This window comes from Lynx rufus, unplaced genomic scaffold (genome assembly GCF_022079265.1).
Source record: "Lynx rufus isolate CCGP_SWC_20201006 ecotype Redwood Valley unplaced genomic scaffold, mLynRuf1.p SCAF_5, whole genome shotgun sequence".
Classification (NCBI taxonomy): Eukaryota; Metazoa; Chordata; class Mammalia; order Carnivora; family Felidae; genus Lynx; species Lynx rufus.
The window spans coordinates 140527476-140554929 of NW_025814867.1; the positions used below are offsets into that span (position 1 = coordinate 140527476).

At 42.3% G+C, this 27454-nt stretch overlaps 1 protein-coding gene across 6 annotated transcripts in view; it reads right to left on the reverse strand.

Annotated features, from left to right (window-relative positions):
- Nucleotides 1-27454, reverse strand: part of APP (amyloid beta precursor protein) — a 272775-nt gene that overhangs the window by 172354 nt on the left and 72967 nt on the right. For all 6 annotated transcript variants that reach the window (XM_047099054.1, XM_047099050.1, XM_047099055.1 and 3 more), the window contains exon 3: nt 13928-14057. In XM_047099054.1, coding sequence (XP_046955010.1) covers nt 13928-14057 — 130 coding nt within the window. The remainder of the gene's footprint in view (nt 1-13927; nt 14058-27454) is intronic.

Below are 27454 nucleotides of genomic sequence, written 5' to 3' on the forward strand. Positions count from 1 at the left end.
TGTACCTCTGCAACACTCAGATTGTCCATATTCCAGAAGCTGGATCACCTATCGTGTCACACGTGGAAATGTTCTGAAATGTTGAACTCCATCCAGTGAACCACTTTGTGAGCAGAAACTTACCTCTGACCTCTCCCTACTCCTCTTCATCCACTACAGCTACTCATTATGCCCCTGAGTCCCCAACTCTTCATCACTCACTAAGGTTGGCAGAGAAGGTTTCCCAAGTCCCTGCCAGTCTGGCCTGGGACACGAATCCGTGAATCACCAGTGCTGACCATCAGCTAGCGACCTCCCCATGCACTCATCATGCTCACACCTATTGTTCCAGCTTGTCTCTCTCGTAAGCGTGAGACCTCTGAGACCCAGCTGCCACACTGTGCCCCTTGAGCGCTTAGTAAGTGTCCCTTCTGGATCCTCTTGTGTCCAGCCCCGACTTGAAATGTCCAGCGTTAGGAGACAATGGAGTCGTCTCCTAGTGACCAGAGGAATAAATAGTGCTTTATATTTCAGGGGGTCTCCAACTCAAAACTTCTAGGAAAAACAAAATATAGGGGTACCTGGGTGATTCAGGCAGTTGAGCGTCCAACTCTTGATTTTGGCTCAGGTCATGATCCCAAGGTTGTGGGATTGAGTCCTGTGTCAGGTTCTTAAGATTCTCTCTCTCTCTCTCTCTCTCTCTCTCTTTCTTTTACCCCCTCTGCCCCTCTCCCCTGCTCATGCTCTCTATCAAAAACTATATATACATAGCAGATACATAGCTATTTAGGGCAAAAGGAGGTAAAGAGGGAATAAAAAATGAAAATGAAAAGACATGACAGTATTTAACAAAAGAGCTAGCTAGGAAATAATTAGGGTACAGTATTTGGAATCAGCACAACCTTCTACTGGTATCAGAACATTGCTAAGTGCTCAAGGCTTTGTTAAAAACACTGAAAAAAGAATTAGAGTTCTGTCACTGTACCTGCAACATCATCTAGGGAAGAAGGATTTATTCTATCTAATAGAATAAATATAATAAGGATACACGATTCATCAAGCTCTTCAATAAAAATATGTTTTAGAAATTACCCAGTTCCACTGAGTTGTGTTTCAAAAATCATGTGATTTTTTTCAATGGGGATGGATCTCAGCTAAATCAGAATCTTGCCTTGTCTTGGGGTGCCCAGGTGGCTCAATCAGTTAAGCGTCTGGCTCTTGATTTCCGCTCAGCTCGTGATCTCATGGTTTATGAGCCTGAGCCCTTGCATCAGGCTCTTAGCTGACAGCATGGAGCCTGCTTGGGATTCTCTCTGTTCCTCTCTCTCTCTCTCTCTCTGTCCCTCTGCCACTCAAATGCGCATGCTCTCTCTCTCAAAATAAATACATAAATATTTAAAAATAAAAAAAGAATCTCTCCCTGCCTTACCACTCCACTGTGGACTTAGAAATCGCCACTCAGACTCATACACACGGCTTAGTTTCATTATTATAAATCAATCTGCCAAGGCTTGCCATTCCCGAGAGAACTGAATTTCTGGACTTCTAACGAAGAGGGTTTGGGGCATGAAATTACCACCTTAAGGCTTCCAAGATGTATATCACAAACTGTTTAGCAGAAAATTCTCCCCGGAAAATTCTGATTCCACGTCTCTAATCCAGTATCTCATGGCTTCTAAGACTGGCCTAACTGAGTTATCTGTCTACACCTGCTAATACAATAAAAGCTAAGAAACTGCTGTGAATCTCTGTGGTAATGAAACATAAAGCCCACATTGTAACAAATAAGGGACCTGATTTTTAAAAAGGGAGTATTGTAATCTATTTCAAGATAACTCAAAAACCCTAGAAAAATCTGAGGTCAGTTAAAGGGTATGCAAAACTTGAGACTACTGATCAGAGCCTTCCCCAATAACGTATTATTTTCCATATTGACGCAACTCCTTGGGTCGTGTGAGAGAATGAGAACATGGCTATTCTTAAACCTAGTAATTTTCTTTTATCGTCGCAACTTCAATCACGGATGTAAATGAAAATTTCTGCTCACTCTGCTCCTTTTCTGCTTGAATGAATTTTATAATGAAAACGTCTGTGCCCTTCCAACAGAGCACGAGCATCATTCAAATTTTACACGCCGGGCAAAGAGCGAATGCATTTTGTAGCTGCAGAATCATTTAAAGGTGCGCCCATACAAGCTAGGGCACATTTACACATGCCGTAGTTTCAAATTCTCTCAAGCAAAAGCAAAGGCGCCAGAGGTAGGTGCATTCAGGCTTCAAACGTTCTCAGCCTAGTTCTCAGCCTAGTTCCTCCCAGCTCTGCACAGCCGGCCCCGCCCTCCCGTCCTGGCCCCTTGTCAACCAGAAAGTGGTGAAACTGTGCCAAAGCCATTTCCATGACCCAAATGGTCTTCCAGGTCAACAATCTAAAGTCACATGAAAACTTCATCTTCAGCTGACCTCTCCAGGGAGCAAATATTTTGAAGAGGAAGCATTTCAGGCATGCGGGAGCTCAGCCTTTAAATCAAACTAGATCTTTAAGTAGTTTTTCAAAGGAAGGCCCTGGAGCACACAGAAGGTGTCTGAAGAGGGCAAAGCTCTCATTTAGCCTTCACATTTATAAATGAGGAATCTGAGTATGATTAGGGCTGATAATGACACGGGGTGATTAATTTTAGGGTACCTCTCATTCCAAATATTACAGTTTCTGTCTTTCACTTAAAATTATAAACATGACTGAAATGTAGATTAGACGAAAGTTATACTTAGAGTCTCAGTTGTTTTAACCCGGAAATGTTGTGGTTTTAGAAAAAAGCTGAGGACAGACCTTTGACTTGGGGTAAGAACACTAGTTATCCGAACCTTCTAAGAAAAGTGTAAGTTGATTTGCCATTTCATGGGCAAAAGCACATTTTCTTTTTTTAAGTTTATTTATTTTGAGAGAGAGAGCAGGGGAAAGGCAGAGAAGAGAGGGGAGAGAGAGAATCCCAAGTGGGGTCTGTGGTAACATGTGGGGCTCGATCTCACAAACCATGAGATCATGGCCTGAACTGAAATCAAGAGTCGGACGCTTAACTGACTGAGCCACCCAGGTGCCCCAGAAGTAGACTTTCTAATAATGCACAAGGCTAACAGGACACAGGATCTCCATCACCTAAGTTAAAAGCAACACATTTTATGGTTTAATGCAGTATTTATTCATGACTGTCTCTCTCCCAGTCAAAAGAAACAAAAGGTCAGTCCCCTCTCTTGGCCTGACACCCTTCCCACTCATGCCACTCATGACGTGATAATTCTAGATGTTTCATTTTTTGGTTGATGTTCAAACCGTCTGGATAGCTGGCTATTTACCTAAATCCATACAAGAGGTGAATTTAAAACCATATATAGGAGGCTCCCTTTTTTGAAAAACAGAGGTAATGGCATGAGAAGCCAACAATCCCACTGAGTACAAAAGACATCCCTGATAACAGTTCTCACGTACAAGTGAACATTCATTAACTGCAACAATAAATCCTTAGGTAACTTTACTCATCTGGGCAGCTGTTGAATTGCCATTCTTACATTAGGGCAGTTTTCCAAAAACGTTTTGCCTTCAGAAGAAATTAATTCTCTTCTTTCCAAGTTACACTTTTAGTACAAATGTAACATTTCCTCACAGTGGAAGATGCTAATTCCAACACTGAGATCACATCTATATATGTGTGTGTATATATATATATATAAAGCAAGAAATCTTATTTAAGTTAAAGTATCTAAAAATGCTTTTTGAAATATAAGAAAGAATTTTGCTTACCATGTTTAGCTTCATTTCTTTTTTTTTTTTTTTGAGGTTCAGCCTGTCATCCATTTCTTTATTTCTATAATTGTATCCTCATCTCTTTAAAAATATATGTGAAAAGTGAATATATAAGTACTCCCTAGGGATTTAAACTTGATTCATTTTATTCTTGCTACTAGTCGTCACTGACGGGCAGAAAACTCAAAACATGACAGATTGCCCAGTGTGAGGTGTATTTCTGCATCAATATTAGAGTTTCTACATTAACCTCATTCAAATCCAATTAATTCTTCTGCGTGAAATCAAGGGTCCAGGAGACTTTTAATAGAAGCTGAAAACAATCCAACCCTTTGCCTCAAACAGATTTTGTATCCCAAATGGTACAATAAACCAACAGAGAAAAATGGAATAGGCATAGCCCATGCTCCTGTGTTCTTTGTTTAATCTGAGAAGGCCACATTTACCATTTGTTGATTATAGTTATGGAAACTCACATAACCATGGATTAATAGCTCGAGAATCATCAAGCCAGCCCTTTGGAAGCCACTGCACTGACTGGGGCTTCCTAGGAAGTTATGTGTATTGCGAGAAAATGAACCACCCGGGAGGACTCCTATGCAACACCGGTATTGAGGATGTTCGAAGGGGGCTACAGAAAAATGAGCCGGAGAAGGAGAAGGAGAGTCAGCAGAGAGATAAGCAGAAGCAGCAGCATAATAATGGTGCGGGGAGAAGGCACTGGGCCACAGAGTTAGAGACCACTGGGAGGTGAAAGAGGACAGAGAGGCGTCTGAAGGACCTGATGGGAAAGGCAGCAGAGGGCTCATCCCAGGGAGCTGAAGGGAGGGATGCCTGGAACAGCTGCGTGTGGAGGGAGCCGGAGGTTAGGAAGATCAAACAGGAATGGCTGACCACCATGTCAAGTCAAGAAGCACAGCTGTGAGCGAGCAGAGCTCAGTGAACGCGCACTGATCGGTGGAGGTTAAAGACGTGGGGTCAAGTGACTAATGTGAGGGCCCAGGGGTCTCTGGGGAACAGGGAAATACCAGGAGGTTAAAAGTTACTGACATATGAAGTGCAGTGAAGGGTCTACTGACTAAAGGTACTTAAAGTCAAAGATCATAGACAACACAGTTAAAATTTACTGAAGAAAATATGTGCATTGGTTCCCATGAATTTAGACTCAATCGGGAATTCTAAGAACTTAAATTGAGAACAAAAGTGGAAGAAGAGAAAAAAGCTCAAATTTTAAAGACAGTAACTTCTTGGCACATTGAACATGAGCCTCATGTATTAAATATGCTTTAGAGAATACAGAATATCATAGCCCCTGATATGATAATTCTACGTTCTCAATAAAGCAAAAACAGAAAACCACATGACCCAATCATTAGAATCTAGCAATCCTGAACTGATAAACACACCCCACAATAAAGAAGGGGGCCTTCTTCAGTGACGGCCACACCGTTAGGTTATAAACACAAACAAGGTCACATGCCACATTCTTAGCAAAGTAGTTCATATCGAAGGGTAAGGTTTAGGGGAAATTTGAGCTGGGTGACACATTCTTGAAAATGCATGAACCTAATCAACAAACCAACAGGATGGCCCCAAATTTTAATGTCATAAAAAGATATAAGTACTCCCCCTCGAGAGGTTTACATCTACACATCAAGCACCTACTAAACACCACATACATCCCATCATTTAATAAAAGCATTTAAATACGATAGGAATTAATGGTCAGCATTCATAAACATCACTCTTTTCTTGGAATTCTAAATAAAATAAGATTTTATTTATTTTGAGGGAGAGAGAGAGAAAGACAGCACGAGCAGGGGAGGGGCAGAGAGAGAGGGAGAGAGAGAGACTCTTTAGCAGGCTCCACACTGTCGCAGAGAGCCCAACGTGGGGCTCAAACTCACAAATCATGAGATCATGACCCAAGCTGAAATCAAGAGTTGGATGTTCAACCGACTGAGCCACACAGGTGCCCCTACGACCCTAACTCTTAAGGTACAACATGAAAATCCAAAAGAAGTTTCTAAACTCCATTACCATTATACATGGTATTCAAAAGTGATTTTCTGCTAAAACGATCCTTTACCCTTTACTCTCAAGAAGCTTCTATCCTTTGCTCCAGGGCACTCTATCACCATCACCGTCTCCCTAACTCCTATTCTTAAACCAATCCTTCATCCTAATACTTAACCAAAAAAAAGTTCACATTAATCCGGTCATGAAGTGGATGCTTACTAGGACTGGAAATTTGTGGGTGGGTGGGGGGGGAAACTTCCAGGGAAGAAGAGGCTGGTTTTGATCATCTTTGAGTCTGGTCCCTGAACAAACCCCTGTTGCTAAACTAGAGAGGATCAGTGTGTTTCCAGAGTAAAGACTATCACAAATACAAACCTCTGTAACATCCCATGTCGTTAATGCCCTAAATTCTATAAAATAGGTATAAAGGTAATTTTATCTACGTACAGTCATAAATTAGAGCCAAGGAGAAGCACACATCTTATGAGGTCGATATATACCCCACAACAAGCTCAGCTATCAAATCAGAGGTTAGTTTTTTCCACTTAAAAGTTAGACAGCTAGAGGCGCCTGGGTGGCTCAGTCAGTTAGCATCCGACTTCAGCTCGGGTCATGATCTCACAGTTCGTGGGTTCGAGCCCCGTGTCGGGCTCTGTGCTGACAGCTCAGAGCCTGGAGCCTGCCTCAGTTTCTGTGTCTCCCTCTCTCTCTCTCTCTGCTCACCCCCTGCTCACGCTCTGTCTCTATCTCTTAAAAATAAATATGCATTAACAAAATTTATAAAAATTTCCTTCATATTTTCATAGAATTAAATAGCATATACTTTATTAAAGCAACTACAAGATTTGCAAGACATTCGGCCAAGAATCGGTTCCCAGAAAACCCACAAATGAATGCAAAGTATTTACCATGATGTTTACCAATGCACCCTTTATAATAGCCACCACTACAAAGTAAACAATTAAATGACCCAAAGTAAGGAATAAAACACATTGTAGTGTCCAGCATAATGTTAGTTTAAAAGCTGTGCTTTCCAAGATAATTTCATTTCATGCATGAAGTATTATAAAAATGCTAGTGAAACAAAGGTCACAAAATAGGAAACAAGAATCACGTAACTGTTAGAGGTGCCTGGGTGGCTGGCTCGGTCGGTTAAGCACCTGACTCTTGATGGTGGCTCAGGTCGTGATCTCACAGTTGTGAGATTGGGCCCCGCATCGGGGTCTGCACTGAGCAGGGCCTGCTTGGGATTCTTTCTCTCCCTCTCTCTCTGCCCTTCCCCCGTGTGCACGCACACTTTCTCTTTCTCTCTCTCTGTCAAAATAAGTAAATAAAGTTAAAAAAATACCCATAACTGCTAAAAATACTGAAAGCAAAATATAAGCAGAAAATACAGAGTGAAAGGAAGCTGTTATTCCTTGGTAGTGGCTGCATTTTTTAAACTTGGTATGATGACCAGGTATTACTTTTGTAATCAGAGAAGTTTGAGTACACGCTTATAATTCTAGCACGTACTGCGAAGGACAATGCCCATTAACCTTACGCCATGTACTTTTCAATGCATTACTGAGAAGCATGGGAACAGTGCTATTTTAAATAAATAAACGGAGGTTTCTTTTCTATGCCTGTCATTAGGGACCTGCATCAATAAATTGTGTTTTAATAAAGCACTCACAACACAGCACCCCCACAAGTCATAACAGGAGACTTTCAAAGATCGTTGTTTTTCTTTATGTAATTAATGTTAATGACTTCTGAATATTATCTTCAGTTAAAAAAAAAAAAAGGCAAAATTAAGGATTTAACTAAGCAAATCATTCATGTTATCCTAGCTCTCATCCCAGACAAAACACAAGTTGTTAAAAGTCCCAGAAAGAAGCCATCATAGCAGATACAATAATTAAAACAAGAAGATGAAACTAAATTAGAATTGGAGCCAAAAAAGACTAATTTTTTTTTCAAAATTGGATTTATTTAAAAATTTTTTTCTAACGTTTATTTATTTTGAGACAGAGAGAGACAGAGCATGAACAGGGGAGGGTCACAGAGAGAGGGAGACACAGAATCTGAAACACGCTCCAGGCTCTGAGCTGTCATCACAGAGCCTGATGCGGGGCTCGAGCTCATGGAGTGCAAGATCATGACCTGAGCCTAAGTCGGACGCTTAACCGACGGAGCCACCCAGGTGCCCCAAAATTGGATTTATTTTTAAAGTATCAATCTTTTCTACTTTAGAAAGCAAATCCATCTGGGGCCAATATAATTATGGCGAATGGGGAGCCGGCAGAGGGAGATAACCTACCCAGAAGGAAATCATTTGCATCACTTCTCCTACTTAATGAAATGTCCTTTCCAACACGAAGGAATCTATAGGGAAAACGTAGTTTCTTCCCATTCAACAATCCTCCCTGGAACAAATGTAGCTCCCATATACAAATTTGGGGAGAAAACAAGCACAAAACAAGATCAAGGACATTTCTGAAGAATTAGTAATGATGAATGCTGCTTGTACGTAGCTAAAGAATGGAGACATTTTCTTTTACTTTGGCAGTATGCTGTGTTTAAAACTAAAATATTTTCCCATAAGAAGTTATTACTACTGTATAAAGCTTGAAAAGCACAACAACCAGCAGATATAACGATTATTCCGTGTGCTCTTTCAAGCTTTTTGACTTCTTTTCCTTTTAAAAAAAATTTTTTTTTAATGTTTATTTATTTTTGAGAGAGACAGACAGAGCATGAGCAGGGGAGGGGCAGAGAGAGAATCGGAAGCAGGCTCCAGGCTCTGAGCTGTCAGCACAGAGCCTGATGTAGGGCTCGAACTCATGAACTCTAACCGAGTGAGGCACCCAAGTGCCCCTTGAGTTCTTTTTCAACTCTCACTCCCCGTTGATGGATATGACATTTTATGTATGATTTCAGATGTTTTTCTGATAAAATTCACCTATTATAGAAATTAACAGGAAAAAAAAAAACTTCAAAAAAATCAAAATCACCCGTAATCCCATTGGTTGTAGATAAACACTGCTAAGATTTCTTTTCCACTCATGTTTTCTTTTACATAGTTGCGAATCAGCCTGGACATAGTGGTCCTGAAGTGTGACTAACTTGGAATATTCAAAGGTCTCACGTGAAAGACCACATAAGAAAGAAGTCTGATAGCTCAGTGATATCAGACTGAACACTCAAGGAGCAATGAGTGATCAGCCTTCCCTGATGAAGAGAAGCCCAGGGATTCTAGCCATTCTTTGTGATAGCATGATGCAGACAGTTCTTAAAAACGCAGGATATTCGGGCCGCCTGGATGGTGCAGTTGGTTAAGCGTCCGACTCTTGATCTAGGCTCAGGTCATGATCTTATGTTTTTTTTGAGTCCGAGCCAGGCATGGGGCGCTGTACTGACAGTGCAGTGCCTGCTTGGGATTCTTTCTCTCCTTTCCTCTGGCCCTCCCCAGCTTGTTCTCTGTCTCTCTCTGTCTCTGTCTCTCTCTCTCTCAAAATTCATCAATAAACTTAAAAATATATAAATAAATAAAATAAATTAAAAAAAAAAAACCCATAGGATATTCAAGAATTTCTATCCCTCTTGTGTGTAAAAGCCGGGCTCATCAAGCACCACTCCCACGGTGTGTACGTATATAACCCCACACACAATCTCCCCGGACTTCCTAAGCGGCTGTACTGACCGCAGAGGTCAGCGAACGCTGCAAGAACCGCCGGTTCAGAATCACACCGGATTACTGCGCTAGGGCATCTGGGCATTTGCGAGAGCCTAGAATCTACAATAAAAACGTTCTTCCGTGCCCAGCCCCATTCTTAAAATTAGGTTAGGGGCGCCTGGGTGGCGCAGTCGGTTAAGCGTCCGACTTCAGCCAGGTCACGATCTCGCGGTCCAGGAGTTCGAGCCCCGCGTCGGGCTCTGGGCTGATGGCTCAGAGCCTGGAGCCTGTTTCCGATTCTGTGTCTCCCTCTCTCTCTGCCCCTCCCCCGTTCATGCTCTGTCTCTCTCTGTCCCAAAAATAAATAAACGTTGAAAAAAAAAATTTTTTTTTAAAAATTAGGTTAAGTCTCGTGCAACCTTCCTGGATATTGTTCTGCTATATGATGGGACTCAAGAGTAGCTGTTGTTCAGCGTCAAATCCAAAAAACTACTCTGGTGCAGTATCTGTCAGAATATCCAACAACAAACTTTTCACACTACAGAGGATGAAGATAGTTGTAGACAATTCACACAAAAGTAGCCACCAAAAGACAAGGTACGACTGTCTTAAAACTTTACTGGGGCACCTGGGTGGCTCAGTCAGTTGAGCATCCGACTTCAGCTCAGGTCATGATCTCACGGTTTGTGAGTTCGAGCCCCGCGTCGGGCTCTGTGCTGACAGCTCGGAGCCTGGAGCCTGCTTCCGATTCTGTGTCTCCCTCTCTCTCTGCCCCTCCCATGCTCACACTCTGTCTCTATCTCTCTCAAAAATAAATAAGTGTTTTTTTAAAAAAAGACACACAAAAAAACAAACTTTATTAAAGCAGAAAATTCAAAATCAATGAAGCAAGTATCTTCAGTTTCTCATCTGACCCTATCTGAATGGTTCCTGATCACTACTACTTGTATGTTTGGAGAGTCTTGAATATAAAATTAAATAGAATGACACTTAAGGTAGCAATTCTTTAATTTCTAAATTCCTTTGGGTTAAGCTATTAACCGGACTTTGCCCTCAGAGATCAGTAACTTGTCTTACGCAACCCGCTTTGCCTGTACTGGACAGAACCAAGTCCAGAGGAGCTCCGGTTTCAGCGGTAGATCTATTACACCATGAAGAGCAGTCGTTCAAGTAGAAAGGGGTTGAAGGCTTTGCAAAGAAAATACTCTCCTTGAGTAATGGTAATGATGTGCTGAATTCCGCATGAGATCATGATTAAAATGTTCATATGAGGGGCGCCTGGGTGGCCCAGTTGGTTAAGCATCCGACTTCAGCTCAGGTCATGATCTCATGGTTTGTGAGTTTGAGCCCCACTTTGGGCTCCGTGCTGACAGCTCACAGCCTGGAGCCTGCTTCAGATTCTGTGCCTCCCTTTCGCTCTGCCCCTCCCCCGTTCTCTCTCTCTCTCTCTCTCTCTCTCTCTCTCAAATAAATATTGACAGAAAGTTCAATAAAAATGTTCATATGATTAAGAGCGATCTTACATTCTGATTCTAGAAACACAATCAAAAGCAAAGGGTAAGATGAGAAAGCCAGCTCACCCTCAAGGGACATCACCCACTCGCTCCAAGGAAGGAAAGTGTCAACCACAACCTAATATACTCTCTCCAACTAGAGAAAGAGTGCAAGAGAGTGCCGAGCAAGTATGCCCAAGACAAATACAGGATTTGAGGAAAAACAAGCCAGTATGACACCGATCCTGCATCTGATAGAAGGGTCAGGAAGGGTGCGTGCTAGATGTAACTGGCATTTCTCTCTCAAGCTTTGTTTTGGGTTTTAATATGCTTAATGTTTGAGCCCGTTGTACTTTGTTTTCTAGGTAGCACCTTTCTGAGAATTACCTTCAGTAAAATCATCTCTTGTCTAAAGGATGTTTGCATATAGCCATAGAGTTTGCAGAGTACTTATATTAATGCTAAACACTAATTACTTGTTCAAGCAGCAAGTAATTTACAACAATGTTGCCTGTTCCTACCACAAAGTGGAAAACGTTATCAAGGAAAGATTTACTCTGTACCAGAGTCAGGATCGTTTCTTTTATGAACACAACGTGTGTTGTGACTTTAAAAAAAACTTATTTATTGCCTGCAATTCACAACTTTTCCTCAATGATCTGATTTTGTAAATCAGGTGGTTATTAGCTCCAGCACAATTTTCTGTTAATACTGTAAGGAACACTGGAGTGTTAACTGAAAGGTCGTGGGCTTTGGTCCTAATTCTGCCACAAACACCTGTGTGAGGTGCAGCGAGACATCCCCGTGACTCTCAATATTTGTGCCTGAGAAGTGAGACCACTTAGGATGAGCCTTCCTGCATGGGGTATAACATGTTTTCTCACAATAAAAACATCCTGACAGTTCATCACAGCATTATCATAAAATCTTTTGACTTCACATTTAGATCTGAAGACATTTCATACATCGTTTCTTCCTTTTGACAGTATTTTGTTCCCTTGGGAGTTTCAATTCCCTCTTGCCAAGGGGAGGGGCACAGAGTGGGGGTAAGGAGAGGGAAGACAATCAGTTTGGGGCCACAGGAAGTTTGGGGTCAAAGGAAATTTGACACAACTAAGCGGCACCATGGTGGCAAACTATAATCTTACGGTCAATTCCACCGTTTAGTCAATTCTCACACTTCTGAATAGTTAAGAAGTGGGGAGATCGCAAGCAAAATGATACATGTTCACTTTGGAAACAGGTGCAGTTGCAAGTGACCTAGCAGGTGTCATCAGCAATGATGCTCATCCAAAGACCTGAGACCTAGTTCCTGGTGAGCTTATATTCTCATCGAAATATATCTGAAACATTTCACAGAATGGGTGAGAACCAAAAGAAAACAAATCATTAACAAGATCTGGCCCCCCTAAGTAACTGGTTCATGATCTACTTCTTAGCTTACACTGAATTAAACGGTCTCTTGACATAATAACTAAATGGGTTTGAAATACACAGTTCCCGGAGACAGCTGACCTCTATATTTAAACATTACTTATTTTCATCTTATTAAATTTTCAGTTCTTAACCAGTCAGACAGAAAAGGGCTAGAGCCCTTGTAAAGTATCTAAGAATAAAGAATAAGGAGGAACAGGGGAAGTCTTGAATCATCAAATGTTTAAGAATCTGGTTTTCCACGCTCTGTCCATCAATTCTATTGTGAGCAGTAAATCCACCAAATGAAAACTTCATTCCAATGGCTAGTGTTTTCTATGAATGTCTCAAATTATGCACAAGCATGAACAGTAATCAGCACGTATGCTCTCATGACATTCATGTTTGATGAAGTATTAAACAGATCTCCAGAATCTTCGGCACTTATCCTAAGTTTGCTATTGGGACTTTGTGAAAAAAAGATCCCTTTTAGTCTTTACAAGAAGTCGCTAGAATGTATATCAGTATTCGTCCAAGGTCTCCCTGTATAGACCTCTATGTCCTTGTTTATAACCATGCATAAACCACCATGTTAACCACCAGACCAAAGACTGCGGATTTCCACATTGCCTGGTTATATAAAAATATCAACTAGGAAGAGACTAATAACCAAGTCAGATTAAATATGGAGTGTGACAGTGTTTCCAGAGGAAAAAAGTCAGACATCACATTAAACAGCTCAGTTTTTAAAATAGAAGGGGGAAGTAAAATTTGAGGCTTGTGCGAGAAGCACCCAGTTAAACCTTAGTGATCTCACTGGGTCCTCCAGTTTGACAGAAGCAGAAAAAAAGAGTTCGCCAACTCTACTGTCCCAACTATAGCCAGGAGGAATAATCAAGTTGTCTCAGGAAAAGAGGTTTTTAAGAAATGAACAGAATGGAGGAGCTTCGCGTATCATTTTCTCTTCTATGGAGTCAGGAGACAAAACACACACGGCCCCAATTCTCCAAGTCTAGACAGTTAGCGTGCATGAGAATCACCTATGGGATTTGGTAAAATGAAAATTCCTGGGCCCCGCCCCCAGGTCTTTTCATTCAGCAGTTATGGAATCGGTCCAAGAATTTGTCATTTGAATAAACATATTAGGTAAATTCATTCTGAGGCAGGGAGTTCGGAAATATTGCTCCTGTGTTGACACCTTAATAGTCTAAAATACAGTCCAATATACAGTGGCAGAAAGAAACTGCATATTAGATTTAATTAAAACACCCTTCTTGGGCGCCTGGGTGGCTCAGTTGGTTAAGTGTCCGGCTTCGGCTCAGGTCATGATCTCCTGGTTTGTGGGTTCGAGACCCAGATTGACCTCTGTGCTGACAGCTGAGAACCCAGAGCCCGCTTTGGAGTCTATGCCTCCCTCTCTGTCCCTGCCCCTCCCCAAATTGAGCGCGCGCGCGTGTATGCACTCTCTCTCTCTCTAAAATAGACATTAAACAAACAAACAACCTCCTTCTTTTTCACCCCCAAAGTCCAAAACAATCCGCGGCAGTTACGCGGCCGGCCAGCTCACCTAAGCAGCGGTAGGGAATCACAATGCGGGCGTGGGTCTTGCATTGCTTGTGGCCCCTCTTGCACCAATTCTGGATGGTCACTGGTTGGTTGGCTTCCACCACGTTGGTGATCTGCAGTTCAGGGTAGACCTGGGGGAGCACACAAGAAGGACAAACTGTGAAGCAGAAAAACCGTGAAACTGTGTGCACACACCCGATCCATGGTTGCTGTTCGAAGGCACCGCGATCTCCGGCGTTCGCACAAGCCTTGAACATTCAGGGTAGAGAAAAAGATGTAAGTGACAAGAACCTAATCGTTCCATTCAAAATATCAAATGAGGTGACTTTTATAAAATCTTCCTGCACCCATTTGGGGTCAAGATACTTTTTTTTTTTCCAGGGGAGATAAAACAGAAACAGAAGGGGACCCTCTAATAAGTACAGGGTTATCTTAATGCAAAATACACTGGTATGAGAATGATATTCTGTAATGCCCTAAATAAATGTTACAGTACAAGGGCGTCTGGGTGGCTCAGTCCATTGAGCGGCCGACTTCGGCTCAGGTCATGATCTCACAGTTCTGGAGTTCAAGTCCCACATTGGGCCCTCTGCTATCAGTGCACAGCCCGCTTCAAATCCTCTGTCCCCTTCTCTCTCTGCCCCTCCTCTGGGCTTGCTCACTCTCTCTCAAAAATAAACATTAAAAAAAAAATGTTACAGTAGATACCTCTGGGAATATTACCATTACTTAAATTCAACCCACCCCTATTTTGTTAATTAAGCAAACATTTTACATACAGGATTTGACACATAGCAAGCTTTCCATATAAAAACCCTTCTCTTTATTCAATGTAATTTTATATAAAAATAATTTATCAAACAGTTATCATGGGTGTCATTTAGATAAAGAATCGCATTCAGGAATCTCTTCCCTTGAGAACTAACTACAGCCCTTCGGTTTGATCACTGATCTCTGTAATCATGGTGTTTCCTGAGCACTTGGAATAAAATGTGAAAACTTGGTCAACTGTATGTGTGAAATACCAGATCACTTCTATTAATAATAGAGTGGAGACTTGAAAAGACTAGAATAGACTAGAATAGAGTAGAGACTTGAAAAGTAGAGACTTGAAAGAAAAAAAAACCCATAAAAATGTATTTCCCAAATAGGCTTTCCCTTGCATGAATCTTGTACTTCTCCAGGGTTGCTAATGTCCTAAAGACAATAAAGAGAGAAAAGCCTAAGACAACTGAGGTGATCAGCAAACGAATGCTTATAATGATGGGCTGTGAAATCTAAACTGGGAATATGAAGGTGGGATACTGTGGTAGGATTCCTTCCCTAAGGAAAGAAAAAAAGAAAAAAAAAGAAAAAAAGGAAAAACAACAACCTCAAGGCAACCTGGCTATAGGCTTAGTGACAACATCCCTCATGACCTTGTAACGCGAAATCACTTAATCAGACCACATGTTTGTGTGTTACCATATATGGGAGACGAAGAAGTAGACAAATATAGAAGAAACTACACCACGTGGCGTTTGGGGGGCTCCGTTCTTCGGGTACGACCCCAACTAAACCATGCCGATAGGAATAAAGTTGCTTCCTGGAAAGACAAGCCTCCGGGTCACGACTCTCTGTGCGAGAATCCCGCTACGATACCTGCTCCAAAGGCTGTAGTATCAGGGAGTCCCGGTGCGGGCTACAGAATTTTGGCGTAAAGGTACCGAAGCAAGTGCGGTGGTTGGAATTGGTACTTGCAACATCAGAGCGTTGAAATTACGACTTTGGAGGAGTGACGTTATGAGTAATTTCAAAGAGTACAATCCGGCCATGGGAGGGAATGGCTGGTGGCAAGATCACTGGCAGAATGAAAGATCAAGGAACTGGGGACACTGGAATCGCGGAAGGGCCGTCGAGGTTGACGTGGTTTGGGTTACAGAAAGCCAAGAACTAAACCCTTCGAAGACTGGGGGGGGGGGGGGGGAATGCCACTGAGGCATCCAGAGGACTCCAACAGACAGAACAGAAAGGTAATCTAGGTCGCACGCATGCGCCTTATGTGTGGGGCAGGGGGGCGTTCCCGGGGAAGAGAGGAAACATGGTTCAGAAGTGAAAACGAGGAGGAAGGACAGGAAGGAGGCCATCCCCCTCTGTAGGCACAGTGCTAGGAGGGCTGTGCGGGAAGAACTTCTACCAGGGGGAGCAGTGCTTGTGGGGGAGAACCAGGTTTCCAAGCAAGAAGATAACACCCGCAGCGTGGGCTATGGGTATGGGGAATTCCGCTTTTGATTGTCAGTGACGTTCGGAAAGAACCTGCCACGATCCTATCTTCGTTTGAACTTGTTATTTTGTTCACGGTGGGCTTTTGGGATTAATTTTGATTTTTAAAATACTGCGTTAAAATATTATCTGGTTCCTGAGTGCCTCACTCACCGCACTCTAGTCCCAGCCCCGAGATAAAGCAGTCAAAAAATAAATAAGTAAAGGAACAAGAACAGATTAAAAAAACCGTGGTACATCCAGACAACGCGTTATCCAGCATCAAACAGAAACGAACTACCAAGCCACAAGAAGACCTGGAGGAGCCTTAGTGCATATTACGAAGGGAAAGAAGTCAATCTGAAAATGCTCCATACTGTAGGATTCCAACTATAGACATTCTGGAAAAGGCAAAGCCATGGAGACAGTAAAAAAGATTAGTGGTAACCAGGAGTCAGGGAAAGGGAAGGCGGATTTTTAGGGCTGTGAAATTATTCTATATGATACTATAATAGTGAGTATGTGTCATAATACATTTGTCCAAACCTATAGAATGTACAAGACCAAGAGCTAACCCTAACGTAAACCCTGGGCTCTGGGTGATTACGATGTCAGGGTAAATTCATCAACTGGAAGAAATGTACCACTGGTGGGGGGGTGTGGATGATGGGATGATGAAGAGGGGGGACAGGGGACACATAAGAAATCCCTGGGCCACCTTCTCAATTTTGCCGTGAACCTGAAACTACTCTAAAACATAAAGTGTATTTTTTAAACAATTAAAAAGGGGCGCCTGGGTGGCTCCGTCGATTCAGCGTCCGACTTCAGCTCAGGTCATGATCTCACAGTTCATGGGTTCAAGCCCCAGGTCGGGCTCTGCTCTGACAGCTCAGAGCCTGGAGCCTGCTTTGGATTGTCTCCCTCTCTCTCTGCCCTTCTCCCACTCACACTCATGTTTCTCTCTCAAAAATAAATAAACATTAAAAAAAAAACCCCAATAAGGCACTGATCTGTGTAGTGTGGGGCACACTGATAGAGGTATGTGCTATGAGAACACGCACAAAAAAGGGGATCTAAATCAGAATCCTGGGGTGGGTACCGAGGAAGTTACTTTTCAAAAACACTGCCAGTAATTCAGCTCCAAATGGAAACAGCCACCTTCCCTTTATTTTATTTTGTTCTTAAGTACCTTAACACCTCGATGCATGCATTTCAGTCACAGATAATGCTCAACCTGAAAATGCCACTAAAAATTTAATATCTCCATGGCTTTCTTCCATACAATGAAGGGTAAAGTGGCTCTTTGTACAGGAATGTAATTCTCCCACCACTCTTCCTTGTTTATTAGGTCACAAAAGTACAGCACTCATGAGTCATAAACTCTATGACACTAGAGAGTTTGCCCTGAGGGACATGATTTTATGTGCCTTAAAGTGTGAGTTACTACATTTTTCTTAAGGGCTTCTGGCCACTTCACAGAAATACTACCCTGCTGAGAATTTTCTCCCGAGCTTTCTGTCTGTGGCAGGCACAGATAAGTCACATTGTTTTCTTTTTAATTCCAAACCACCACCACCACCACCACCACCACCACCACCAACGACAAAACATTTGCAGGGTGCAAATTGATAAGGAAGAAAGGAAGACTCTCTCATCATGCTGCACACCATCTTCAGTTTACAATAGTAATCTCTGGGCAACAGAGCAGTAACTTACTCAGTTGGTAATTGTCCAGCAGACAGAGTTGCATACTGACAAAATAAAATCAGCGAAGACAAGGCTTCTCCCCAAGATCACTACTAGAGCTTCAGAAAGTGATAAACACAGAATTTACTTCCAGTTCCGACCATGCAACATAGGACATATGTGTTACTTCCTGTGCTTCAACTTCTCTCTCCAGAATGCCGACAATGAACGTGTTAATATGCAAGCGGATGACGAGATGAGAAACCTTGAACTGCATGAATTCCACACACAGTCTGCAGAAGTAAGTTCAACCTGAATCACCTATTTTTCAGAGACAAGGAGTTACGAATTTGGATCTGCCAATAGTAAAAATTTGCTGTTCTGAAATCAAGAGGTTTTTATTTTATTTTATCTTATTTTATCTTATTTTATCTTATTTATTTGTTATTGCTTTGTTTGTAAATGTTTATTTATTTGAGAGAGAGAGACAGCACGATTGACGGAGGAGTAGAGACAGAGAGAGAGGGACAGAGAGAGAGAGAGAGAGAGAGAGAGAGAGAGAGAGAATCCCAAGCAGGCTCCATGCTCATTGCAGAGCCCAATGCAGGGCTTGAACTCACAACCACAAGATCACAACCTGAGCCAATATCAAGAGTCAGAGGCCCCCCCCTCCCGGCACCCCAAAATCAGGAGGTTTATTTTGAAAGAGGGAGAAACATCAACAAGACAGGTAACAAAATTTCTTTGGAAGCACACAGGAAGCCCCAGGAGGTCCAAGCAATTACCACATGCCACACAAGCCCCCACTCAGAAAACAAAAACAAAACAATACAATGAAAAAAAATGTAACAGCTTCTGACCAAAAAATTCAAGTACTAGACACCTAGTTTTTTATTAAGCAGCTCCAGCAGGTGCCCAGAGATAACCATTTTATACTGAAAAAGCCAGCATAGCTCACAGGGTTAGGCAAGAATAAAAATTAAAGTAATTAGACACACAAATGTATTCGTGGCTAGTTAAGTCCCTGACTTTACACCATAATTAATTATAAGCATCGGTTCAATGTTCCATATTTTCTTTGTGGCATCTCAAACCTTAACATAAAAGAAATAAAGGTATCTGAGTTCCTCTGCAAGTTTCCAACACATGCAATGCATGTGCTAACACAACAAGCATTACTAATGTGCTTCTGCAGGATTAGCAAATGAACTTTTTATGTAGCTCCCTTCATTTCTTCAAAAAAAATTTTTTTTCTTATTTTAGAGAGAGAGAGTGTGTGTGTGTGAGCGAGGGAGTGGGGAGAGAGAGACAGAGAGGGAGAGAGAGGGAGAGAGAATCTTAAGCAGGCTCCCTGGTCAGTGTGGAGCTCGATGTGGGGCTCGATGACCCATGACCTGGGTATCATGACCTGAACCGAAATCAAGAGTCGGACGCTCAATCGACTAAGCAGGTGCCCTGGCCCCCTTCTTTTCTAAAATGCTTCCTGTTGTTCCCAAATAGGAGCAACCATTTTCCTGATTAATTAAAAACATTTAGGTGACCAGAGCTACATTAATCAATTTTTAAAGCAGAAGCAAATCTAGACCTGTGTCAGTTACTGGCAAAGGAAACTGCCCTCCGTGCCTCCAAATCTTCCTAAATGACAGCTGCCCAGAACAATCGCTGTACAAATACGCACAGTATGCTCTAAACACACTCCTACATAAGACCCTTTCACCATACTGCAGATGCCCAAGTCTGTTAGGGTTCCCCCACGTCGACAAACTTCCCCCACTCGCAGTGTAATGCAATGTTAATCCCTCTCTCCCACTTCAGGAATGCTTTATGGTATTTATCACAGTGTGCCTCTCCTTTGTGTTAAATACATATGTATACCGGCTTCCCAGGGCAAAAGCACTTTCCTGAAGGGCAGGAAACACAATATGGCGCCCCGTAGCCTCCCTCCGGTTCTCCATGTTCATTACCTCTGGTTTAAGGCTCTGGGGAGGCTGCCCACCCCCTCCCGCTCTCTGCGGTGCTCCAGCCCGCAGCCTTCTGAAGGAGTCCTCATTAGTGGCTGTGTTGTAACTCTGTGGCTCTGTCCCTGTAGCTAATGAGAATCCCAGGAAGGCAAACTGTAAATCGTATTCTCTTCCTCCAGAGCTCTGAATGAACACCTATGAGGTCTGGCTACACAGGGGACCACCCCTGGCTGGCAGGCAGGCCAGATGAATCACCGTCAGAGACGGCGCACATCTCAAGACCTGCGAGCGAAGGAGAATAAGGCATCTGGAAGCAGCAGCGGGCTGCGGGATGAAGCAGGAAGATGTGCGCGCAGGGAGAGAGCTGAGCGAGGCAGGCACACGAGGCGGAGACAGACGGACAAGACAGAGGGGCAGACAGGGGCTGCCAGTTACCCACAACTCCAAGAACGCACGGCATACCTCTAACTCCAGGGGCCCCTCCTACAAGCCCCCTCTGCTAGCTTTATTTTCCTTCCAATTGAACACACCCAAGGAAAAGGCCCAGCTCAAATGCTCGTTCACCAAAAACAGAAAACAAGAAACAAAGAAACAAACAAAAACCCCACAAAACCCTCCCTGATCCCTTCAATCTCTGAATCCAGAGCATTTTATCTGACCATTTTCATCCGATCGCTTACCACTTTCTACCTTCTGTGACACTTATGGGTCTTTCTGCCCTATGACAATACACATTCCTCGAAGGCAGGGACAACAGGATTCATCTTTGTGTTCCCTTCACTGTGGCCAACACTGGGACAGCACAGAAAGTGCCTGACAGGTACTTAATGGATATTTACTTATACCTATTATATATAATTAACCCTGCTTAAGTTCAAAATCCATGAATTATAGGGAAACTCAGGATATTTTAAACTCCCATCAGGTATTAGCAATGTGTCTCTTAAAATAATCTCAACAGTATACTACTACAGTTGGACAATGAGCATTTGAGAAAAATAAGCATCTCAGTGCCCTCCAATATTGTTCTGCCACGTGTGATGTGACAACTTATATAAGTAACAGCCTCAGATAAGAGGCAGTATGTGGGGCGCCTGGGTGGCTCAGTCGGTTAAGCGTCCGACCTCAGCCCAGGTCATGATCTCGCGGTTCGTGAGTTCGAGCCCCGTGTCAGGCTCTGTGCTGACAGCTTGGAGCCTGGAGCCTGCTTCCGACTCTGTGTCTCCCTCTCTCTCTGCCCCTCTCCAGCTCATGCTTGCACTCTGTCTCTGTCAAAAATAAATAAACTTGGGGCGCCTGGGTGGCTCAGTCGGTTAATCATCCGACTTCGGCTCAGGTCATGATCTCGCGGTCCGTGAGTTCGAGCCCCGCTTTGGGCTCTGTGCTGACAGCTCAGAGCCTGGAGCCTGTTTCAGATTCTGTGTCTCCCTCTCTCTCTGCCCCTCCCGCGTTCATGCTCTGTCTCTCTCTGTCTCAAAAATAAATAAACAAAAAAATATATATATATTATTAAAAAAAATAAACTTAAAAGAAAAGGGGCAGCACATTAATGTTAATAAATACAAAGTGAGAGAGAAGATGCACAGCAAGAATTAGAAGTCAGGCTCTTACTTAGACACTTTGGTTCCAGGAACCTGAAAAGCGGCCTACTCTCCAGGCCATAGAAATAGGTTTTATCTTTGAAAAGCATATGTTATCAGTACATAAATTATTATTATTATTTTTTTAAAGAGACTTGAGGGGGCACCTGCGTGGCTCAGTTGGTTAAGCGTCCGACTTCAGCCAGGTCACGATCTCGCGGTCCGTGAGTTCGAGCCCCGCGTCAGGCTCTGGGCTGACAGCTCAGAGCCTGGAACCTGCTTCAGATTCTGTGTCTCCCTCTCTCTCTGCCCCTCCCCCACTCGTGCTGTCTGTCTCTCTCAAAAATAAATAAACGTTAAAAAAAATTTAATAAAAAAAAGAGTTGAAGCAATTCAAAAAATCAACAGCCAGAAGAGAAGAGTAAAAACAATCTTAGATCCACGTTAGAACGTGATATGGTAGCCTAAGTGTTTTTCCTCATTATCGAAAAATACCTTAAGACCTGGTCACCATCAGAACATTCTCATTCTACATTTTAAAAAACCTAAAGTCTCTCTCTATCAAAACTGGAAACATATTAATAATATTAATATTGATATGATTAATATATTAATCTAAAGATAAGTTAAAGAAATTTTTTTAATGTTTATTTATTTTTGACAGAGAGAGAGAGAGAGAGAGAGAGAGATAGCACGCGCGCGCGCGCGCGCATGAGCGGGGGAAGGGCAGAGAGAGAGGGAGACACAGAATCTGAAATAAGCTCCAGGCTCTTAGCTGTCTGCACAGAGGCCAACGCGGAACTCGAACTCTCGGACAGCGAGATCATGACCTGAGCCGAGGTCAGATGCTCAACCGACTGAGCCACCCAGGCGCCCCTAAAGATAACTTTTCAGTTGTCAAGAACATAAAGCGAGAAAAGACACTGATAATATATTTTTTAAAGTTTATTAAAGTATAAGATTAGAAAGTAAGAATAGTAGGAAAGCTCTCTTTATAGAGAGGGGACATTGGAAAGTGAATGCCCCGACATTGATGATATTTAAGAAGGCCAAGAACATGCTGTTACATATACAATATATAAAAATACTTCATGTATCTTTATATTATTTATTATAATATGTCATATAAATTATTATATATCATTTACATATATATCTTATGTATATATTTTATAGTTATATATCTGACATATGTTACCAAAGCCCTGCAGAACTTTCTTCTATTTCCAACATTTAAAGCAAAGAGGGGAACTCTCCAAGTCCCTTTTGCAAACAGGCCCCCGGGACAAATGATTAATGCCGAAAGGCCTATTGACAAGACAGCTAAATTCCAAGTGATCAAGGATATTCAAGACCACAAAATCAAATGCAGCTAGGGAAAAGCTGAAAACAGAATTAACGGTCATAATAAAAAGAACTGCTACAAATTCTGAACATAAATGGCCTACTGTTCTTCTAGCCTATTAAATTTTGACATAAATTTATAACCAAATTCCCAAAGATATTTCTTTTTGGAAAAAGAAATGCTAGAAAGTATGTAACATTACTTAATAAAATTATGTTTTAAACATATTAAGTATGAAGTCAACAAATAACAGGATGCTTTGGTTTGTCTTAAATCCATTTACAGCTCTGCCAAGGGGACAAGCCACATATCTGCACGAGGGGCTGGCCAAACAATGCAGACCTTGAAGGAGGCAGGATAGAGCACGTGCATTCCAGACTCCCCCAGAAACCAGAGTGACTAGATTCTATCATTACTGCAGTTGAGTGACAGGCACCTGGGGCATCCAGTATACCATTCTTTCTGCTTTTATATGCATTTGAAATTTTGAATTAAAGGTAAAACAACAACAAAACTAGTCCAGTGGAAACAGAGTCCAATTTCTAAATCTACAAGTGAAAACACAAAGATCCAAACGGCATATGCACGAATGCAGTGGGCATGTATACCCATGAAACAAAGACTTGGAGACAGTCTCTCAGGAGTGCTGATGCATACGGGCACATGCACCCCAATGTTTGTAGCAGCACTTTCAACAGTAGCCAAGTTATAGAAAGAGCCTAAATGTCCATCAACGGACAAATGGATAAAGAAGATGTGGTTTATATGTACAATGGAATACTACTTGGCAATGAGAAAGATTGAAATCTGGTCATTTGCAGCAACGCGGATGGAACTGGAGAGTGTAATGCTAAGTGAAATAAGTCAGGCAGAGAAAGACAGATACCATATGTTTTCACTCACATGTGGATCTTGAGAAACTTAACAGGAGACCATGGGGGAGGGAGGGAGGGGAGGGGGAAAAAAGTTGCAGAGAGGGAGGCACACCATAAGAAACTCTCAAGGACTGGGAACAAACTGAGGGTTGGGGGGGGGATGGGTGGGTGATGGAGGAAAGTGGGTGATGGGCATGGAGGAGGGCGTTTGTTGGCGTGAACGCTGAGTGTTGTATGGAAACCAGTTTGACAATAAAAACTCTATTAAAAAAAAAAAGAAACAAAGAATCGGAAACTCCACGGCAAAGTGGTAGGGAGGTAAACGGGAGACACTTTCATGTGAAAGCTTTTACATACCAAGTTCCTTTTCAAAGAACATATCCAAGAGGAGACTAAGAAAAACACAGTAATGACTTCCCATGTGCCAGAGTCACTGCAAAGGTTTTACGTGCAGCCGAGAGCCTGCCATCCTCAGCAACTGCTCCGTTTCACAGATCAAACTGATGGAGCCAGTCATCCACTACCGAAGTCAGTGCCATTTCTGAGCACTCAGAGTGCATTAATTCTAAGTTTAAAATAAGTTTTACGCTTCAGTATGTAAGCCAAAACAAAGTATGTCCCAGACAATACATTTCTGTCTCTGGATTAAATGTACTGATTTCTCCTTTTAAAGTCTTCCAAAATACAAAGAAAAAGCCTATAAAACTGCTCTCCACTCTAATTCTCTTAATAATGCTAGGGATATTGGGAACACAAGATCTAATTTAATTGAGAAAGAACTGGAAACCGAAAACGGTCTCTGCTTATGGTGTAACAAGGTGCTAAGGGGCAGCATACAGCTGATGAAACATGAGTGCAACAGTGGGAGGTGTGAGTGGCGCTGGGTTTGCACAACGACGATCTTATGCAAAAGCCAGGGATGTAAAATGCAGGGCACCAGCCTATTTCCCAATAATTTGGCCCAAGTCTGCTTTCGACACTGGACATACATACAGTGTTATATACATACACTCATATTCAGGGTTGGAAAATATTGTCAAAGAACTTTGTTCAATGCATAAGGAACAAGTCTTACTCCAGAAGTGCTGAGTGCAGGAACAGATGGGGCAGGGAGAATTACTAAAATAGGCGATTGTGAAAACATAATCAGATATGTATGCATATAACCTACATTCTCATTCTTTGTCAGTTTACGGCTATTTTTTAAAATACCCAAACTATACAGCTTTATTTGACGATTATACCTCTGAAAAGAGAAAAAAATATGCTACAGGAAAAGACTTCCAGCATATCAATTAATTACATATGAAATACACAAGTCCACAGTATTACTGCGTACATAAAAGTACACAGTATTATCTATAACCTTACAGAATATAGTATTATACTACAAAATTACATAGTATGCCTGCAAATGTGTAATAATTACCCATTTAAGAAAGTGCTACGTGAGAACAAGGACAAAAGTTAAATCAAACGTTAATTTGATTAAATGACAAATGCGTTTAAAAAAAAAAAATCCTAACTTGTTGCATCTCTTTTATTTAGCTCTAAACCCTATGGTTTGTGCAAACAATCCTTACAAGTATACAAGCCATTAATGCATAAAACATATCCGTTCTCATAGACAGGCGGCCCGGATGCCTCTATTAGAAAACTGTCTGACCTCACATGAATTTTTGGATCTTTCAAATACTGAAACCACAAAGCATCTGCGCCTGTAATTTGTGGATCCATTTTAAGTCTACAGGGGTGGATGGAGCACAAAGCAAAATAATAATAACGGCCAAGAACCTGCCACAGCTTTACCACTTCACTGTGTATGCAGCACGTCCTCAAACCTGGTCAGATTAAAAGAATCACGCGTGATGCTTGTGTGTTTAACTTAATTTTAATTCCACGCTATTGCAGAATCAAGGGTGAAGAATAATTCTTGCCTGGGAAACCCACGTTTGGTGACACGGTTTATAGAAGGAAGCCCGGCAAGGGAAATGGTTTTGTTCAACTTATCAAACAGGCAGATTTTGTTGTGTTTGGTGATCCTGTTAATTTGCAGACAAAACAGCTGTTCGTTTAGAGAAAGAAAACTAAAAAAAAACAAAACAAAACAGGGAACAAATGTTGTTAGCTGTGGTTAACACTTAGGAAAAAGAGAGGATAACCCATAATTGAACTGAAGAGATTACAAGCACAGCCATATTCACCTGACTTTCCCAGCGGGGAATCTCTGCCCCTGCTCGAGGCTGAACCTGTTCCAGACCCCTCCTCCAGAGACCTGCTCCCAGGTGAGTCAACCCCCTGCTCTCAGGCCTACCTTACAAAAGGTGCTCTGACTGGTAGGGATCCAGAGGACAGCAGGGCCTATGTTTTCATTTCTCTCCTTAAAAAAGGAGTGATAATGGTGGGGCTTGTATAATCTCTCATTTAACGGATGGTATTTAACTTGAACAGCCCACACCTGTAGGTTCCTATCACACAGCGAGAACACGCTCTAAGACTGGTTAGGCAGCTTTTCCTGGACCGTTCAGGTGTCGAGAGAGCAAAGGCTGGATTTGAAAGGTCTGTCCGGTGAAGCCCATGTTCCCCTTTCCTCCCTTATTGTATGATCTTCTCCACACCAGGATGATCCTTTACTTCACCTTTTCACGCTGACCTCTGGAACATCTAAATCCCCTTCTCTTCCTAATCCAACCTACCCTCGGATACAGGCCAAGTTTTCTTTTTTTTTTACGTTTATTTATTTTTGAGACAGAGCATGAACGGGGGAGAGGCAGAGAGAGAGGGAGACACAGAATAGAAGCAGGCTCCAGGCTCCGAGCTGTCAGCCCAGAGCCCGACGTGGGGCTCGAACTCATGGACCGCGAGATCGTGACCTGAGTCGAAGTCGGACGCTTAACCGACTGAGCCACCCAGGCGCCCCATGGCCAAGTTTTCTAAAAGCATCTTGACCGAAGAACACTCATGCTGAAAAACAACCCCACAGCTCTTATTTCCAGAATTAGACCTGAAATCCCCAGATTTCGAATCAAAACCTTCTACTTTCCAATTTTCTGAATTCTCAATTTATCCAGTTGTATATTTATAAACGACTTAAGGAGCCAAGCATGGTGTCTCGCCTCTCAGCCACACATGACACAAAATCCGACCCTGAACAGCACTCCGTAAATATTGGCTGAATTTGCCTGAATTAACTTTGGGAAGGAACAAGATTCTTTATTACACTTGCAATTAAAAAAAAAAATTTATACACTGATTTATTTTTGAGAGACAGAGAGACAGAGCGCAAGTGGGGGAGGGGCAGAGAGAGAAGGAGACACGGAATCCGAAGCAGGCTCCAGGCTCCGAGCTGTCAGCACAGAGCCTGACGTGGGGCTTGAACCCACAAACTGGGCTGAAGTCAGAGATGCTTAACCGACTGAGCCACCCAGGTGCCCCTACACTTCCAATTTTTTATTCTCCCATCCCGAAGCCTTCGGTTTAAGTAAAACAATGTTGTTGTTGTTGTTGTTGTTTTAATCTTACTTCATTCAAAAGAAAAACAGGACAATAAAATCTAAAAATTGCAATAGTTGTTGTAGGCTTCGCTGTATATTTCGAGGGGAGTATTATCCTATGTCTGCTCTATTTATAAGACTCCTAGCTCCTTAGAAGAATCTAACGGTTGGGGTAATGTAACAGTTCATTAAGGCAAGTGGCCACTTTAGGCTGTTAAATGATGAATAATTCATACGGTTAGTTTCAAGTTGTTTCCGTGATGGCGGCACTTTCTGTGTCTAGCAGAGAACAGAGGAAAGGTCCTGCTTTCCACCACAGGACCACAGAGGAAAGTAATAATTGAGC